We start from the raw sequence: 15516 nt of genomic DNA on the forward strand, positions 1-15516 counted from the left end.
GGATGAGATGGTTGGATAAAGTAACTGGCTCAATGGACATAAATTTGAGCAAACTCAGTGAGATAGTGAAGGACAAGGAAGCCTGGTGTGCTGCAGTCTATACGATTGCAAAGAGTCAGATATGACTTAGCAACTGAATAATTACAACAACATACAGTTAACTATTAAATTAACTAATTAAACAAGAATTTTATACCACAGTATATTTTCTATTACATGCAAATGAAAGATTTAGGTGAATATTTAACTCTCTTGAGACTAAATATATGTCCCATTGAGGCAATGTCCATTAAATGGATATAAATAAGGCTAATATCAGAGAAGGCAATGGCACCCCACTCCAGTACTCTTGCCTGGAAAACCCCATGGATGGAGGAACCTGATAGGCTGCAGTCCATGAGGTCGCTAAGAGACGGACACGACTGAGCGACTTCACTTTCACTTTTCATTTTCACTTTTCACTTTCATGCATTGGAGAAGGAAATGGCAACCCACTCCATTGTTCTTGCCTGGAGAATCCCAGGGACAGAAGAGCCTGGTAGGAAGCCGTCCATGGGGTCGCACAGTCGGACACGACTGAATCGACTTAGCAGCAAGGCTAATATAAATAAGAGCAAATGGTATAAATCTTTTGGGGGGAGTGGTAGAAAGGGAGATGGCAAAAATTAAGAGCTACCAGGGCTAATTAATTTATAAAATTTTGAAGCTGATTGTGAAAGAACAATAAAACCTATAAAAACAGTTGGGAGTAAAGAATAAATTATTTGGCAGAATCTCCCTAATGTGATTTATTATTTTTTCTCATATCTCTTAAAGGAAATGATTGTAATATTGTAATATAGCATGTTGAATGAACTTCACTATCCAGAAACATACTTCCTTCCTAATTTAATTGCTATAAATGTAACTAGAAATGCAAATCAAATTAATTACCCTGGTTGCTTTACTTATAGGAAATTACAATCCAAAATAAACTAATACAAAGTTTAATCAAAGTCATTATTAATTGAAACTTTGTATTTTTGTGTTTAGTTTTGATTTTAGTTTTGATTTTCCTATTTTCTTTCTTTCCTTATTTTGACTTAAACAGACTACTGTTTAATATTTTTATTGGTGAGATATCAATAAAATAACCTATATCTTTTTCTTAATCTCATGCCTTATAAAATTTTTCAAATTCTTGTAAACAACGTATGTTTTAATTTTGTGGGATATTGTATTTTTTTGTGATTCTGCTGTAATTTTTATAGAGTTTTTTTTAGGCTTGACTCAGTATCAAATTTAGAGTAATGTTGGTCCTCCCCCTGGTGGCAGAAAGCAAGCATTTTACTTTTTTCTTTAAAGATAAAATATTGAGAGAGAGAAATTTATGTCTTGATTTTAAAAGTATGTAAAAATACCTAGAAGGAAATGCAGGAAAAATTGATTAAATTTAAGTTTAATATTAGACTATAGCACAATATACTTAAATCCATTATAGATTAAATATATGTATATATATTTAGATACTTAGAAAAATAAGGTTATATATCCTAGTATTTATTAAAAAATAAAATATTATCCTATTTATGTATCCTATATTTATAACATATATAATATAAATATAATAAAATGAAATATTTACTCAATGAGTATAATCACTAAACTAAAAATGACTTATTTCAAGGTCATAATATATCCGTAATATAAATATTAGGATAAACTTTTTTTAATAAATATTAAGATACATAACCTTATTTTTCTAAGTATCTAAATATTTTTCTTCTATTTTCTGTGTGCTCATCTATCTATTATTCTATCATCTCTCTGTGCATCTTTTTAATCTATGTCTTATATCCTGGATTCTTTTACATTGGGATTCCCTGGTTGCTTAGAGGTTAAAGAGTCTACCTGGAATTCAGGAGACCTGGGTTCAATCCCTGGCTCAGGAAGATCCCCTGGAGAAGGAAATGGCAACCCACACTCCAGTACTCTTGCCTGGAGAATCCCATGGAGGCATCTTTTTAATCTACGTCTTATATCCTGGATTCTTTTACATTAGTACCAATTTATTTCATGGATATCCTCACCTTCATATTTGATACTAGGTGCAAGTATTAGATGGTGTTAGTATGTAAAATACTTCTTCTAGTAATTTCAACACTTTCTATTTTTAATGATTAAAATTCTACTATAGAATCCTTTGAAGTGAAAAGTGAAAATACTACTCCTAATTATAACCTTTAATTGGAGAACAAACTGCCTTTTGGTTTTGCACTATTATGTCTTTCAGTTGGTTTATTTTCTGTAGACTGTATTTTCAAGCCAAGTAATTTTATATATTTGACTAAATTCACTGTAAACAAAAAATATAAATGTATCTCATCAGGCATTTTCCACCTGAAAGTTCCTGAGTCTTCTCCTGTTGGCTCAGCTATTGGAAGAATAAAAGCTGTGGATCCTGATTTTGGACAAAATGCAGAAATTGAATACAATATTGTTCCAGGAGATGGAGGAAATTTGTTTGACATCGTCACAGATGAGGACACACAAGAAGGAGTTATCAAATTGAAAAAGGTACGTGGACATATTTTTGAATAGATTACCCAATAAAAATTAAACAACACAAAGGAAATGAGAGACATCTTAATTTCCTTTCAATGAGGAATATATTAAATTAAAAAATGTCTGGGTAACTAGGAAATATTCATTCCCAACTTTTATTTTGTGATTCAACAGGTATATATTTTATGCTGGACTTCCCAAGTAGTGCTAGGGGTAAAGAATGTGCCTGCCAATGCACCAGACATAAGAGATGCTGGTTCGATCCCTGGAAGATCCCCTGGAGGAGGGCATAGAAACCCACTCCAGTATTCTCGCCTGGAGAATATGATGGACAGAGGAAAGTGAAATAGGGTCTCAAAGAGTCAGACACTACTGAAGGAACTTAGCACTCACACACACATGCATATTTTATGTTGAAACAACTATGCCTATTAATTCGCTTAAGTCATTAAAAAATTCTTATCAGAGTTTAATTTTAATTTAATTTGTCATTGTTATCAGCTTAGATGAAAAGGTTAATTTAAAAATAAGTTATAGAAGTAAACACTAAGTATACCAGGTTTGGCCTCGCCCTATTTGCTACTTTTATGAGAATATCAGTATCTAACACACACTTGTTCATGAGCCTAGACCTCAGAGTGGATGAATTCTGATATGGGCAAGCTCTGCTACAGGTGAATGGAAGAAATGAGAAAGGGTAAAGCTGGGCTTGAGGGTGCTATGATGTGCCAAGTAAACAGAAAAATTAACCAGAAGGAGGGAGAAGGCAAGAAGGTATAATATGATGGGAAGCCCTCTAGTTATGTTAATTTGATTCATATAGAAGAAGAGTAAAATATTAGAAATATGTCATTATCTCAGGATATGTAGTTTGTCTTTTGTCAGGAAGGGGCATGAAGAAATACGGAAATGTAAGAAACAGAAAAAACCTTTTGATTCCCTTTGCCCGTTTCACTGGGGTGTTCCCAGGTGGTTCAGTGGTAAAGAATCTGCCTACCAATGCAAGAAATGTAGGAGATTTGGGTTCAATCCCTGGGTTGGGAAGATCCCTGGAAGAAGAAATGGCAACCCACTCCAGTATTCTTGCCTGGGAAATCCCACGAACAGAGGAGCCTGGCAGCCTACTGTCCATGGAATTGCAAAGAGCCGGACATGACTGAGAATAGGAGCCACACCCCACCCCACCCATTTCACCCACTACCCAGCCTCTACTTCTGGCAATACCAATCAGTTCCCTGTATCTATGAGCTTGTTTGTTTGTTTTAGATTTCATAGATAAATGAAATTATATGATATTTGTCTTTCTTTGTTTGACTTATTTCACTTAAATTAACATAATGTCCTCAACGTTCCTCCATGTTGTCATAAATAGTAAGATTTTATTCTGTATCTCTGTAACTGCAGATTTCATATCCAACAATTCAATCAACTGCCAAATTATTTAGGGGAAAAGTTCCATATAAAATTCTGAAAGACAAAACTTGAAGTTGCTGCATACAGGAAACTATTTACATAGCATTTACTTATATTATATATTAAAAGTGATATAAAAAATATTTACAGTGTACAGAAAATATGCAAAGGTTATATGCAAATACTATCATTTTATATAAGGGATCTGAGCATCCTTGGATTTTGGTATCTGCAAGGGGTCTTGGAGTCAATGCCCTGTGGATACCAAGGGATGACTGTATATACCACATTTTCTTTATCCATTCACCTCTCAGTGGGCATTTGAGATGCTTCCATATTTTCGTTATTGTCAATAATGATGTCTGTTTTTGTTTAGTCACTAAATCATGTCTGACTCTTTTGTAACCTCATGGACTGCAACTCTCCAGGCTCCTCTGTCCAAGGATTTCCCAGGCAAGAATGCTGAAGTGGGTGTCTGTTTTCTTCTCCATGGGATCTTCCCAACCCAAGAATTGAACCCACTCCTTCTGCACTGGCAGGCAGGTTCTTTAACACTGAGCCACACCAGGGAAGACCTAAGGAAGCTCCAGGAGACAGTGGAGGACAGAGGAGCCCGCTGCTGCTGCTGCTGCTAAGCCTCTTCAGTCGTGTCCAACTCTGTGCAACCCCATAGACTGCAGCCCACCAGTCCATGGGGTCGTAAAGAGTTGGACGTGACTTAGCAACTAAATAACAATAACAAAATAATGCTGCAGTGAAAATGGGTTTGCATATGTCTTTTTAAGTTAGTGTCTGACTCTTTGCGACCCCCATGGACCATAGCCCACCAGGCTCCTCCACTCATGGAATTTTCCAGGCAAGAGTACTGGAGTGGGTTGCCATTTCCTTCTCCAGGGGATCTTCTCGATCTAGGGATTGAACCCAGGTCTCCCGCATTGCAGGCAGACGCTTTACCATCTGAGCTACCAAGGAAGCCCACTTTGTGAGCAACCTACATACTGGTTTCCATAATGGCTACACCAATTTATATTTGCACCAATAATGTACAAAGACCCTTTTTTCCTCATAGTCTCTCCAACGCTATTTTTTTTGTCTTTTTGATAATAACCAATCTAGCATATATGAGGTGGTATCTCATTATGCTGTTAACATTTCCCTGGTCATTAGTGATGTTCAGCATCTCTTCATGTACTAGTTGGCCTACAGTTCTTTAAACAGATTTTTTTTTTCCTGAGGGAAAGCTCTATTAAAAGACTATTTATGGATATATACATAGAGTTCTCAGAAAATTGTATCTTCAACTTATTCAGTCCCAGGAAAAGTAGATGTACAATAATAAATTTGTATGTAAATATCAACAGCAGTGTTTAGGTTCCCTAAGGATGTTAAAATTACTTTTGGAAACTTTTCTCTCAATAGCTCAGCATAGAATTGCAATGAAAATTTTTGATATGAAATCAAATTCATATAGAAATTATATTCTTAAGTATATTACATGCCTATAAAAAGTCTAAAAATACATATTCTCCATTTGAATATATCTGTTTTTAAATATCATCTGCTTTTTTGTTTTTGGAGTGATTTTCTTTTTTATCTCACTAAAGAATAAATTAAAATGCTTAAAATTCTCTAAAACACACATTCTTGTTATGATTGCATTTCCAAAATCTTTATTTAGTTTCCTTTTACTATTTTCCCTCTCTCCTCTTTCTCTATGCATGGAAGGTATAAGTGGATTAAAAATGATGGTCAAGTTTACATGAGCTTCTCAGAATGAAAAAAAGGCATTTTTATTTTTTAAACCTCAACTTGGGTCCAGTTTATGAGCACTGTGACAATGTCATTTCACTGTGTCATTCTGAATTCAGAATAACATTATGCAGCTTTATGTATCTCTCCAAGCCACAAGATACTGCTTTTTTTTTTTTTAAAGAAACTATTCTTATTTTATACTTATGTCCTATTGCACTACGGAAAGTATGAATAAATAAAAAGTGCCCTAATATATGGCTTAGTATTATAACAATATAAACAATAACGAAGTCAGGTTAATATAACTTAAAATTTTTTTGTCACATCTAATAATTAGACCATGGGTTGCATTTAAAATGAGAGAAGAAGTCATTTTAAATTCAGCCATTTCATTCTTACAAGAAAAGCTAAATTAAATATATGTTTATAGTCCATAGTTTTTATATCTTACTGGATAAGTAAGAATGTGCATGCTAAGTTGCTTCAGTTGTGTATGACTCTGTGTGACCCTATGAACCATAGCCTGCCTGTCCAAGGGATTCTCCAGGCAAAACTTCTGGAGAGGACTGCCATGCCCTCCTCTAGGGGATCTTTCCTACCCAGGGCTTGAACCCAAGTCTCTTATGCCTCCTGCACTGTCAGGTGGGTTCTTTATCACTAGCACCACCTGAGAAGTCCGTAAGTGATAATATGTATTTACTTGATATAAATATAAATGTAAAGTTAACATGAGTTATAAATATTCAAGAACTGAAAACGCATATTTATGTACATGCACACTGTGGTTTTCTTGTTACTGATTAAGAGATTTAGGCAGTTAAATACTGAGATGAATACTTATATTGTGCAAAAGAGCAATTTTAATAATTTGAGTAATTTCTAAAACAGCTCTGTACTATTTTTACATAAGTAGTGATAGCATCTGTTTAAAATAAAGAAGGGTAAAGTAATTTCCTATTTATTTAAAGATAAGTAAAACCTCTTTGGAACTAAAAAATAAATCCTTACTATTTTGCTATTACATAAGAATATTATTTCATTTCGAATAACCATAATTGTGATCACAGTAAATACACAGGATAATTATTTAGTTTTTCCTTAAAAACGTTAAGGGATAAAGTATTTTATTCTTCCTCCGGATTTTAAATAAATAGGCTAAACTCTCTACTGATTTCACTGGACATTTTACTTATGCACTGGTGTCACTAAACTCCTTTTTGCTGGCTTCAGTGGCAAGGGAGTGAATTGACGTCAATTGATTTGGTAGCACAGCACCACCACGTGGTTAATTTTGGAAAAACACAGTTAGGAATACTTGTTTGGGCTTCCCAGGTGGCTCAGCGGTAAAGAATCCGCCTGCAAAGCAGAAGACACAGGAGAACTGGGTGTTATCCCTGGGTTGGGAAAATCCCCTGAAGAAGGAACTGGCAACCCACTCCAGTATTCTTGCCTGGAAAATTCCATGGACAGAGGAGTCTGAAGGGTCACAAACAGTCCAACACGACTGGGAGGCACTCAGCTGTTGTACACAGCCAAGCATACACCTCGATTTATTGTTTTTGCCAAACATGAAAATTTCAGAGAAAAATATGAGGTGTTCTTTGTTTCTGTAAATATTATATTATTTTTGTATTTGTCATTTTCTGTTTTTAAGCATCTCACCTAGCTTTCCTGATAGCTCAGTTGGTAAAGAATCCACCTGCAATGCAGGAGACCCCAGTTCGATTCCTGTGTTGGGAAGATCCCCTGGCGAAGGGATAGGCTATACCCACTCCAGTATTCTGGCCTGGAGAATTCCATGGGCAGTATAGACCATGGGGTCACAAAGAGTCAGAAGCAAATCAGCAACGTTCACTTTCTTTCACCTAACTTCCCCAGGCTCAACTCTTAATACTCCCCCAAGTTGACATAACCAGTGAAGATTGTTTTCTGCCTTGTAAACATTTCTAACGTGTGTGTGATAGTCTTTTCACGCTCAAAGTATCTAAAGCTGAATTCCTTTACTTCTCCCAACAGCAGCGTGCCTGCTCCCATTTGCTCCTTCCTGGATAACACCCTACTTCCTCTCCAGTTCCTTAAAACAGAAATCTAGGCTTATTTTTATGCCACTTCTATTACCACTGAATTCCCCTTACCGAATAGCATAGGAAGCCCAGCCACTGATCCCCTCCCAAACCTGAAAAAATTTCCTCCTCATGGGTTGACTTACAACCACCCTTGTTTCTTCTTCTATTACAAAGGCTGTTCTCTGAGCCATCCGCCTAATGTTCATCCATTTCCTTTCTGAGTGAATTTTACTCTTGTGCTTCATGTGCTTCTGGGTTCCATCACTGTTAAGATAAAGAGCAGATAGCATGTTTTCTATTACCATCCCCTGCATACACACATACACACACACACACACACACACACATTCACTCACTACATGCCAACCACACAAACTCATTGCAGTTTCTACTGAAGATGCTGTACTGTTTTTCCAGCTACATAGAAGGTAGCACCCTTCCTGAGCATTTCTCTTCATGTTTTCCTGTTTTTTAACATGGCTGTCACCCATGTCTCTCACCAAAGACTTCCTTGTGTCCCCCAGGCAATACTGATCCCACCTTACTCTCTTCCCCAAAAGTTACCATTTCTGGCCAAGCACATATGAGACTTTATGGTGGCTCAAATTTTAAATGCATCTGATCTTTCTGCTATAGTTTAATTCCCTAAAGACACTTTGCCATTACTATATCTGTGTCATCATGATAAAGGAAATGCTTGAAACATGTGGGTTTTTAAATCTCTGTTTAAAAAAATGTCTCATGTTGGTTTATTGCTTTAATTTCAGATGCAATATTGTCCTTAGTCCCATGCAGAGTTCAACATATTTTTAAGATATTTAGAAAAATGTTGTTTCACTGATTATGCAAATGGGAAATATGAAACTCATTGGAGAAAAGTAACTTCAAGACTACACAAGTTGCAGTCAATTTATAGTATATGTTTTAAAGCACATAGTTTTAACTATTGTGAAGAACAATATAGGTTGGAAGTAAAATGTGACAGTGATCGTACAAGAAATTAAAAATATAATTGTCCCTCCAGATGGTCATGATTTATACTGCATGTGCCTATAAGATGCATATTTTGCTTAGACATTTATAACAGTTGATGAAATCTTCTCTTTCTTAGGGAAAATATCACCATAAGCCCTCAGACAAAATGCTAGATGTTCTTCTAATTCCCTTTTGCATTATGTTTTTTCTTAGTGAATTTGTTCCAAAAAATATTGTCACTGAAATACAGGTTTAGTTAGATATGATGCCATGACTCTTAATGCATTAAATTCTCAAAAATTTGCAGTCCTGCACAAAATCCTTGATAACTTGCCCATAGAAAAATTAAATTCATTTCTAATGAGTAGTACTGTAACGATGTTTATAGAGATACATTGCATTAAGTGTATATTCCTTCAGTTTAATATTTTTTTGACAGACACTTTTTGTCCTGTAATTTTACTGCCCTTTCAGAGTTTTTTTTTACTTTTAATTTTAGAACTGAAATATTGTTTAAATTTATCAAAACAAAAATCTGTTTTAAGAATGGCCAGATTTCATTGTTTTTCCCTCTTACTAAAGGAACTTTCTCATCTGAAAATGTGACCACTTTTAAAAGTCAAACAAAATAACATTTGGCTATTTTTTTGTGTGAAACACTGAGTTGAATTTCTTCCTCAGTGTAGATGATACCAGGCCCTCCCATAGCTCTCTCTCACACATCCTTCCTCATCTAATCCCCGATACGCTATACACATATGTCTTTCAAGTTTTGGATTTTTCCATAGCACTTATGATCACTTTGGATGCTACAGTTTGCTTATTTATCTTACTGTTGACCATCAAATCCAGGAGAGAGTGAACTCTACGGGGGATTCTTGTCCATTTCCAACATCTATCATGACATCCAGCACACTGTAGGATGCGTGTTGCGTGTGCTCAGTCGCGTCATTAGTGTCCAGCTGTGTGACCCATGGACTGGAGACTTGCAGGCTTCTCTGTCCATGGGATTTTCCAGGGAAGAATGCGGAGTGGGTTGCCACGTGCTTATCCAGGGGACTTTCCAGATCCAGGGACTGAACCAACACCTCCTGCATCTCCTGCATTGCAGGCAGATTCTTTACCACTGAGCCACAAGGCAAGCCCACACAGTTGAATATTCAAGCAATATGTGCGGAAAAGAGGAATAAAATACGCAGGAATTTTGCCCTTAATTTCCTCCCTAAGGTTCAATTCCCTCTGATTTCCTCATACTTGGTTCTTCGCACTCCACTTCCAGCATTACGTCCTCAGAGAAGTGCATCCTATCTGCTCTATGCAATGTCTCCCCAGCTGTTTTTCTGTCCCATTAGAACTGTTTTCCTCATAAATCTTACCACTAACTGAAAAGAATTATTTATGTATTATTTGTTCTGTCTACCCCTCTTCTATAAAAAGAAAAAAAAATAAAAGGACTTAATTTAACTCATAAACCAAGAGATCTTCAGTTCCTACTGTAATAAAATCTAATCAAACATTTGATTCAAATTATGTAGATTTAAATTAATTTGAATAAATCAATTAAAGAAATAGGTACAGACATCATCTTTGGATGATTTAATATGTAACGAGTACTGGTAGAGTTCTAGAGTGATTTCTTATAGAGTAAGAAAGTGCTAGGAACAAATACATGAATTGATTACTGTATTGATCAAAACTACTTAATTGGTTGGGGAACTTGGCTTTCCCTATAAAATGATGCTTTGTCTGAAAGTTAGGTAGTTTAGACTGGTATCATAATGGCTTCCCAAGTGGGGCTAGTGGTAAAGAACATGCCTGCAGATGCAGGAGGGACATAAGAGACGTGGGTTTGATCTCTGGGTCAGGAAGACCTACTGGAGGAGGGCATGACAACCCACTCCAGTATTCTTGCCTGGAGAATCCCCATGGACAGAGGAGCTTGGTAGGGTATGGCCCATAGGGTTGCAAAGAGTCTGACATGACTGAAGCGACTTAGCACATGCATACACACACATTAATGTCATAAACCTACTTTACAAGAGCTTGTTCTTAGTGTCTTTTTAACCTTGTTCAGTCTAGTATAAATCTGTTCCTTAGTTGCTTGCTTGAAAATCATCTTCTCTTTCAGATACATTACAGCCTTCAGTTATTTGAGTTCATTGAGAATTTTATTTCCATTAACCATTAAGATCTGTAATATGATTGAAAGGATAGAGTTGTTTCTAAAGGATGCATTTTGTTCAGAGGGAGGACTCTACTACTATGGTGAAAGATATATGTGTTCATCATAAAAACTGAAGCTATATCAGTTCAATTCAGTTGCTCAGTCATGTCCGACTCCTTGTGACCCCATGGGCTGCAACACGCCAGGCCTCCCTGTCCATCACCAACTCCCCGGGTTTACTTAAACTCATGTCCATTGAGTCGGTCATGCCATCCAACCATTTCATCCTCTGTCATCCCCTTCTCCTCTCGCCTTCAATCTTTCCCAGCATTAGGGTCTTTTCAAATTGAGTCAGTTCTTTGCATCAGGTGGCCAAAGTTATTGGAGTTTCAACTTCAACATCAGTTCTTCCAATGAACATTCCACGGACTGATTCTACTTTAGGATGGACTGGTTGGATCTCCTTGCAGTCCAAGGGACTCTCAAGAGTCTTCTCCAGCACCACAGTTCAAAAGCATCAATTCATCAGTGCTCAGTTTTCTTTATAGTCCAACTCTCACATCCATACATGACCACTGGAAAAGCCATAGCCTTGACTAGATAGAAGCTATATAGAAGAGCAGAAAGTAAAGAGTGATGAAAGCACACGCTATTGCGGCTCAGAGCAGAGTATAAATGAGTCTTATGCTCAGGGTCTTCCAGGCTGAAATCAAGGTATAGACCAGGGCTACAACTGATCTGAGGCTTATAGTTTTGTTTTGTGTGTGTGTGTGTGTGTGTGTGTGTGTGTGTGTGTGTGTGTGTGTGTTTCTTTCTAAGTGTACTAGTTTGGGCAAAATTCATTTCTTTATGGCTTTACAACTGCTGGCCCTACTTACTTTGCAGGCTGTTGGTCAAGGTCCAGTCTCAGTTACCATATGCAGGTGGGCTCCTACATCACAGATGTACTTCTTCAAGGCCAGGAGCAATTAGTAGCTTCTACTAAACCTCACATGATTACATCAGACCCTTTAAATAAAAATCTCCCTTGTAATTAACTCAATGTTAAGTGATTAAAGACCTTGATTATATTTGCATTATTTATTTTTCCGTAAAACTTAGCAAATTCATGGTATAATACTGCATTCCATGATTTCAGTTCAGAGGACCCTCACACACTCAAGGGCATAAAGTTATACAAGAGATTATATTGTCCTATGGGCAAGAATCTTCAGGAGAGGCTGGAATTTGGTAATCAAAGCTGCTTCTCAGATTCCTCAAAATATAACTCTAGCTACCCATTTTTGCTCAACATTTTCTGGAAAAGTGACATGGCCTGAAAGAGCCCAGGGGATTATTCTCTTGTATTTTATGACAAAAATTGTTCTTCCCTCTTTGAAATGAGAAAATCATTTGGCACTTAATATTTTATGTAGCTTTACATGACCTGGACCTCACCAAAGTAAAAGCAGAGAAAGTGGATAAAAAGATAGAAGCAAAAAGATAATATCTTGATTAATTTCTCCTTTTATATTCTAAAGAACATTTAAAAATATCTTATTTCATTTCTCCACAGTTTTTTTTCTTACCATACTACTCCCTACAATATGAATTACCTCTTGAAAACTCTGACTTTGCTAACCTTCCTTTATTGAAACATCCCTAGGAGAAGGAGCTACTCAACTGAATTCTCTTCAATCAATCATTTCCTTACTTTTCTAGAAAGGTTCATAAAATTAAATGTGCCCCAAGCAGTACCGCAAAGTTTTCTATTTAATGTGGCAGAACTAAATTAACTTCATCATAATGGATTTCTGTTATAGAAAATGATTCATTTCCTAACGATAACAAAAAGTTCTGTTTTTTTTTCTATACTTATTTCAAATAATAAGACTTTTGTTGATTGCAAAGTTAGATGAACTTCATTCCTCAGCACCACCCCATCTTACCCTGCAGCCACAAAATTGGAGGGCAGTCTGTCAGATCAGCTGGATAAAGTCAACTAGAGAGAGACTGGTATTGATTTTTTTTTCTCCCCCTCTCTTTCTGACTTATCCAGTTTTATAAAATGGCATTACCTAAGGGCCAGGATCATGAAGAAGTAAGGCCATCTAAGATATTACTGTGACATTTCTCCTACAATTTTCTTCAGTTATTTGATCACTGCAGGATGTACATTTTCAGTCTTAAAAGAATATCTGTATGTACGGAAAGTTTATTTCATCTCACTCTTTATCTCCACAACCACTAAGTATTTGCCTGCAATGACAGGTCAGGAGTTCTTAAAAGACAGAAATTATGTTTGATCTCCTAAAAGGAAATTTTTAAAAAATGGGTTTTTTAAAAAATATAAATTTGTTTATTTTAATTGGAGGCTAATTACTTTACAATATTGTATTGGTTTTGCCATACATCAGCATGAATCCGCCACAGGTACACACATGTTCCCCATCCTGAACCCCCCTCCCTCCTCCCTCCCTGTACCATCCCTCTGGGTTTTAGTTTTCCCTTCGTTTCTGGACTTGAAATGACTTTCAAAGTGGGGAGACAAGTCCATCAGTGGCAAGTCCGTAACAGTGGCATGTTTTTTAAGTAGGTAAATAAAGCTGAGATTTTGTCAAGAAATAATTTGCCTAATCCCACAATCAGAAGCCTTCCGATATCTAGGAGAAGTAGACAGAGAAAGGAAGAATGGCTGGTACCAACTTTTTCATTTTAAGGGAGTTAATTCTGGTACAAGGGTGTCAGTGACAGCCACGGCAGATCAAATAGCTTTCTAGACAAACGGACCAAAGATGAAGTCAAAATTGTCTTACACCAGAAGTTATGGATAACTAGGATAAAAATTATATTGTTTAACATTTATGGAGCATTTAGAGTTTGAAAAAACAAGCTATATTTTATAAGTTTGCACAGCTTATAAATTATACATAACTCAGATATCTCTTTGGCATCCAATTCCCCTTGAATACATCAAAAGATGGGAGACTTAGTACTTCTACAGACAACTCAGGCAGTAAGCAGGATGGAAAACCATATTATCTTTGTCTCTTCTGTCTTCCTGGGATGTTTTCCAGGTCTTAATACCAGTAGGCAATCAATATCTTTTAACGTTAATTTAATTTTACGTGGTTTGATTTGTTAGAAACTTCTTCCTTTTTAACTTAAAATTGACATATTTAGTAAACTAAATTATTGTTAACTCCCCATTGAAAGACATAGAGTATACCAAACTGATGTTCAACATGAGAGCCTTTCAATATTTGAAAAGGTTTGTGCTTTTTTTTTTGTCTTGTCATCTTCATTCCAGGTAAAAATTCTCAGTAATTGTTAACAGTTTTGTGTTTTTGATTTGAAAGATATTTACTATCCTTTTCTGGCAATTGGTTTTCTTTTCTTGAGCCCGATTCCTTTAAGAAAACACAGTAGTTTAAGCTGTAGGCTGATCAAACCAGTAGCATTATGGGATCATCTCTTTATTGAGATACTATGTCTCTATCTGTGTAACCAATAGCCACAATATCAACCATGGCATATTGTGCAATAACTCTACTTATATTAGTTTTAAGACACATGAAAAGTCTTAGAAAGAAAGAGATGAAAGTTGAAGAAAATCAGTACTGTATGTAAAAACTTATGAGCTGAATAAGTGAAAATAAAACATTGAATCCAAGGCAAATAAATATATGAGTGAAAACTGGACAAATTTAAACAAAGTAAAGGGAATAATTACAGGGAAAATAAAGATAGATCCCCCTGAGTGAAAATTACTGTGAAAGAGACTTTATTTCAAGTTTGAGAAGTGTTACTTTTTGCTATAATAAACTTGATTAATTTGTGATTTATTGATTTCATAGCAATTTTTTTTCCTTTTCTTTTCCCTTTTTCTCAGGAAATGCCTAAAACAGCAATCTTGCCCTTAAAAGAGTGAAAGGTACCCACTTTATTTCCTCCAGGTGTACGAAGGCCCAAAAGGGACATGTGAACACAACATTGGAGTCATACTAGAGGGAATTAATTGAGAAAGCAGAAACTTCTAAAGGTCCCAGAAAATCACTGTGTTAATTAACTATATTCATGTTAATTTCATGTTGTCTTAGTTTGTCACAGGTGATTAGAAGTCAGAGCCAGTGACCTTAAAGTTTTCATTTTAATTAAGCACTGCAGCAGCAGCATATTTTTATAATGTAATATTTATAGTTATTGGGAACATAAAACTAATTTCAGAAAAAGGGTAAATGTAAGCAAAGTGAAAAATCAAGGATCAATGACTCCAGGGACAAATTACATCCAAATATTCTGTCTAATGTTGTTCTTTAATTATATATGCTCAAAGCCTTAAGGCTTGGTCAAATATCCTGATAATGTATTATAGTACCTACCAATTATGTGTGTAAAGCTGACAATACAAAGGCCCAAAACTAGACCTTGCTGCTGGGAAAGACTGAAGGCACAAGGAGAAGAGGACAATAGAGGATGAGATGGTTGGACAGCATAACCAACTCAATTCATATGCGTTTGAGCTAACTCTGGGAGATAGTGAAGGACAGGGAAGCCTGGCGCGCTGTAGTCCATGGGGTCACGAAGACTCAAACGGAACAGACCTCAGCAACACACATAGAC

The 15516-nt window shown here is 36.1% G+C and overlaps 1 protein-coding gene across 1 annotated transcript in view; it reads left to right on the forward strand.

The window, feature by feature from the left end:
* Window positions 1–15516, forward strand: part of CDH12 (cadherin 12) — a 234760-nt gene that overhangs the window by 166254 nt on the left and 52990 nt on the right. The window contains exon 5 of the mRNA XM_018065476.1: window positions 2369–2556. Coding sequence (XP_017920965.1) covers window positions 2369–2556 — 188 coding nt within the window. The remainder of the gene's footprint in view (window positions 1–2368; window positions 2557–15516) is intronic.

Source organism: Capra hircus, chromosome 20 (assembly GCF_001704415.2).
Source record: "Capra hircus breed San Clemente chromosome 20, ASM170441v1, whole genome shotgun sequence".
Lineage (NCBI taxonomy): Eukaryota > Metazoa > Chordata > Mammalia > Artiodactyla > Bovidae > Capra > Capra hircus.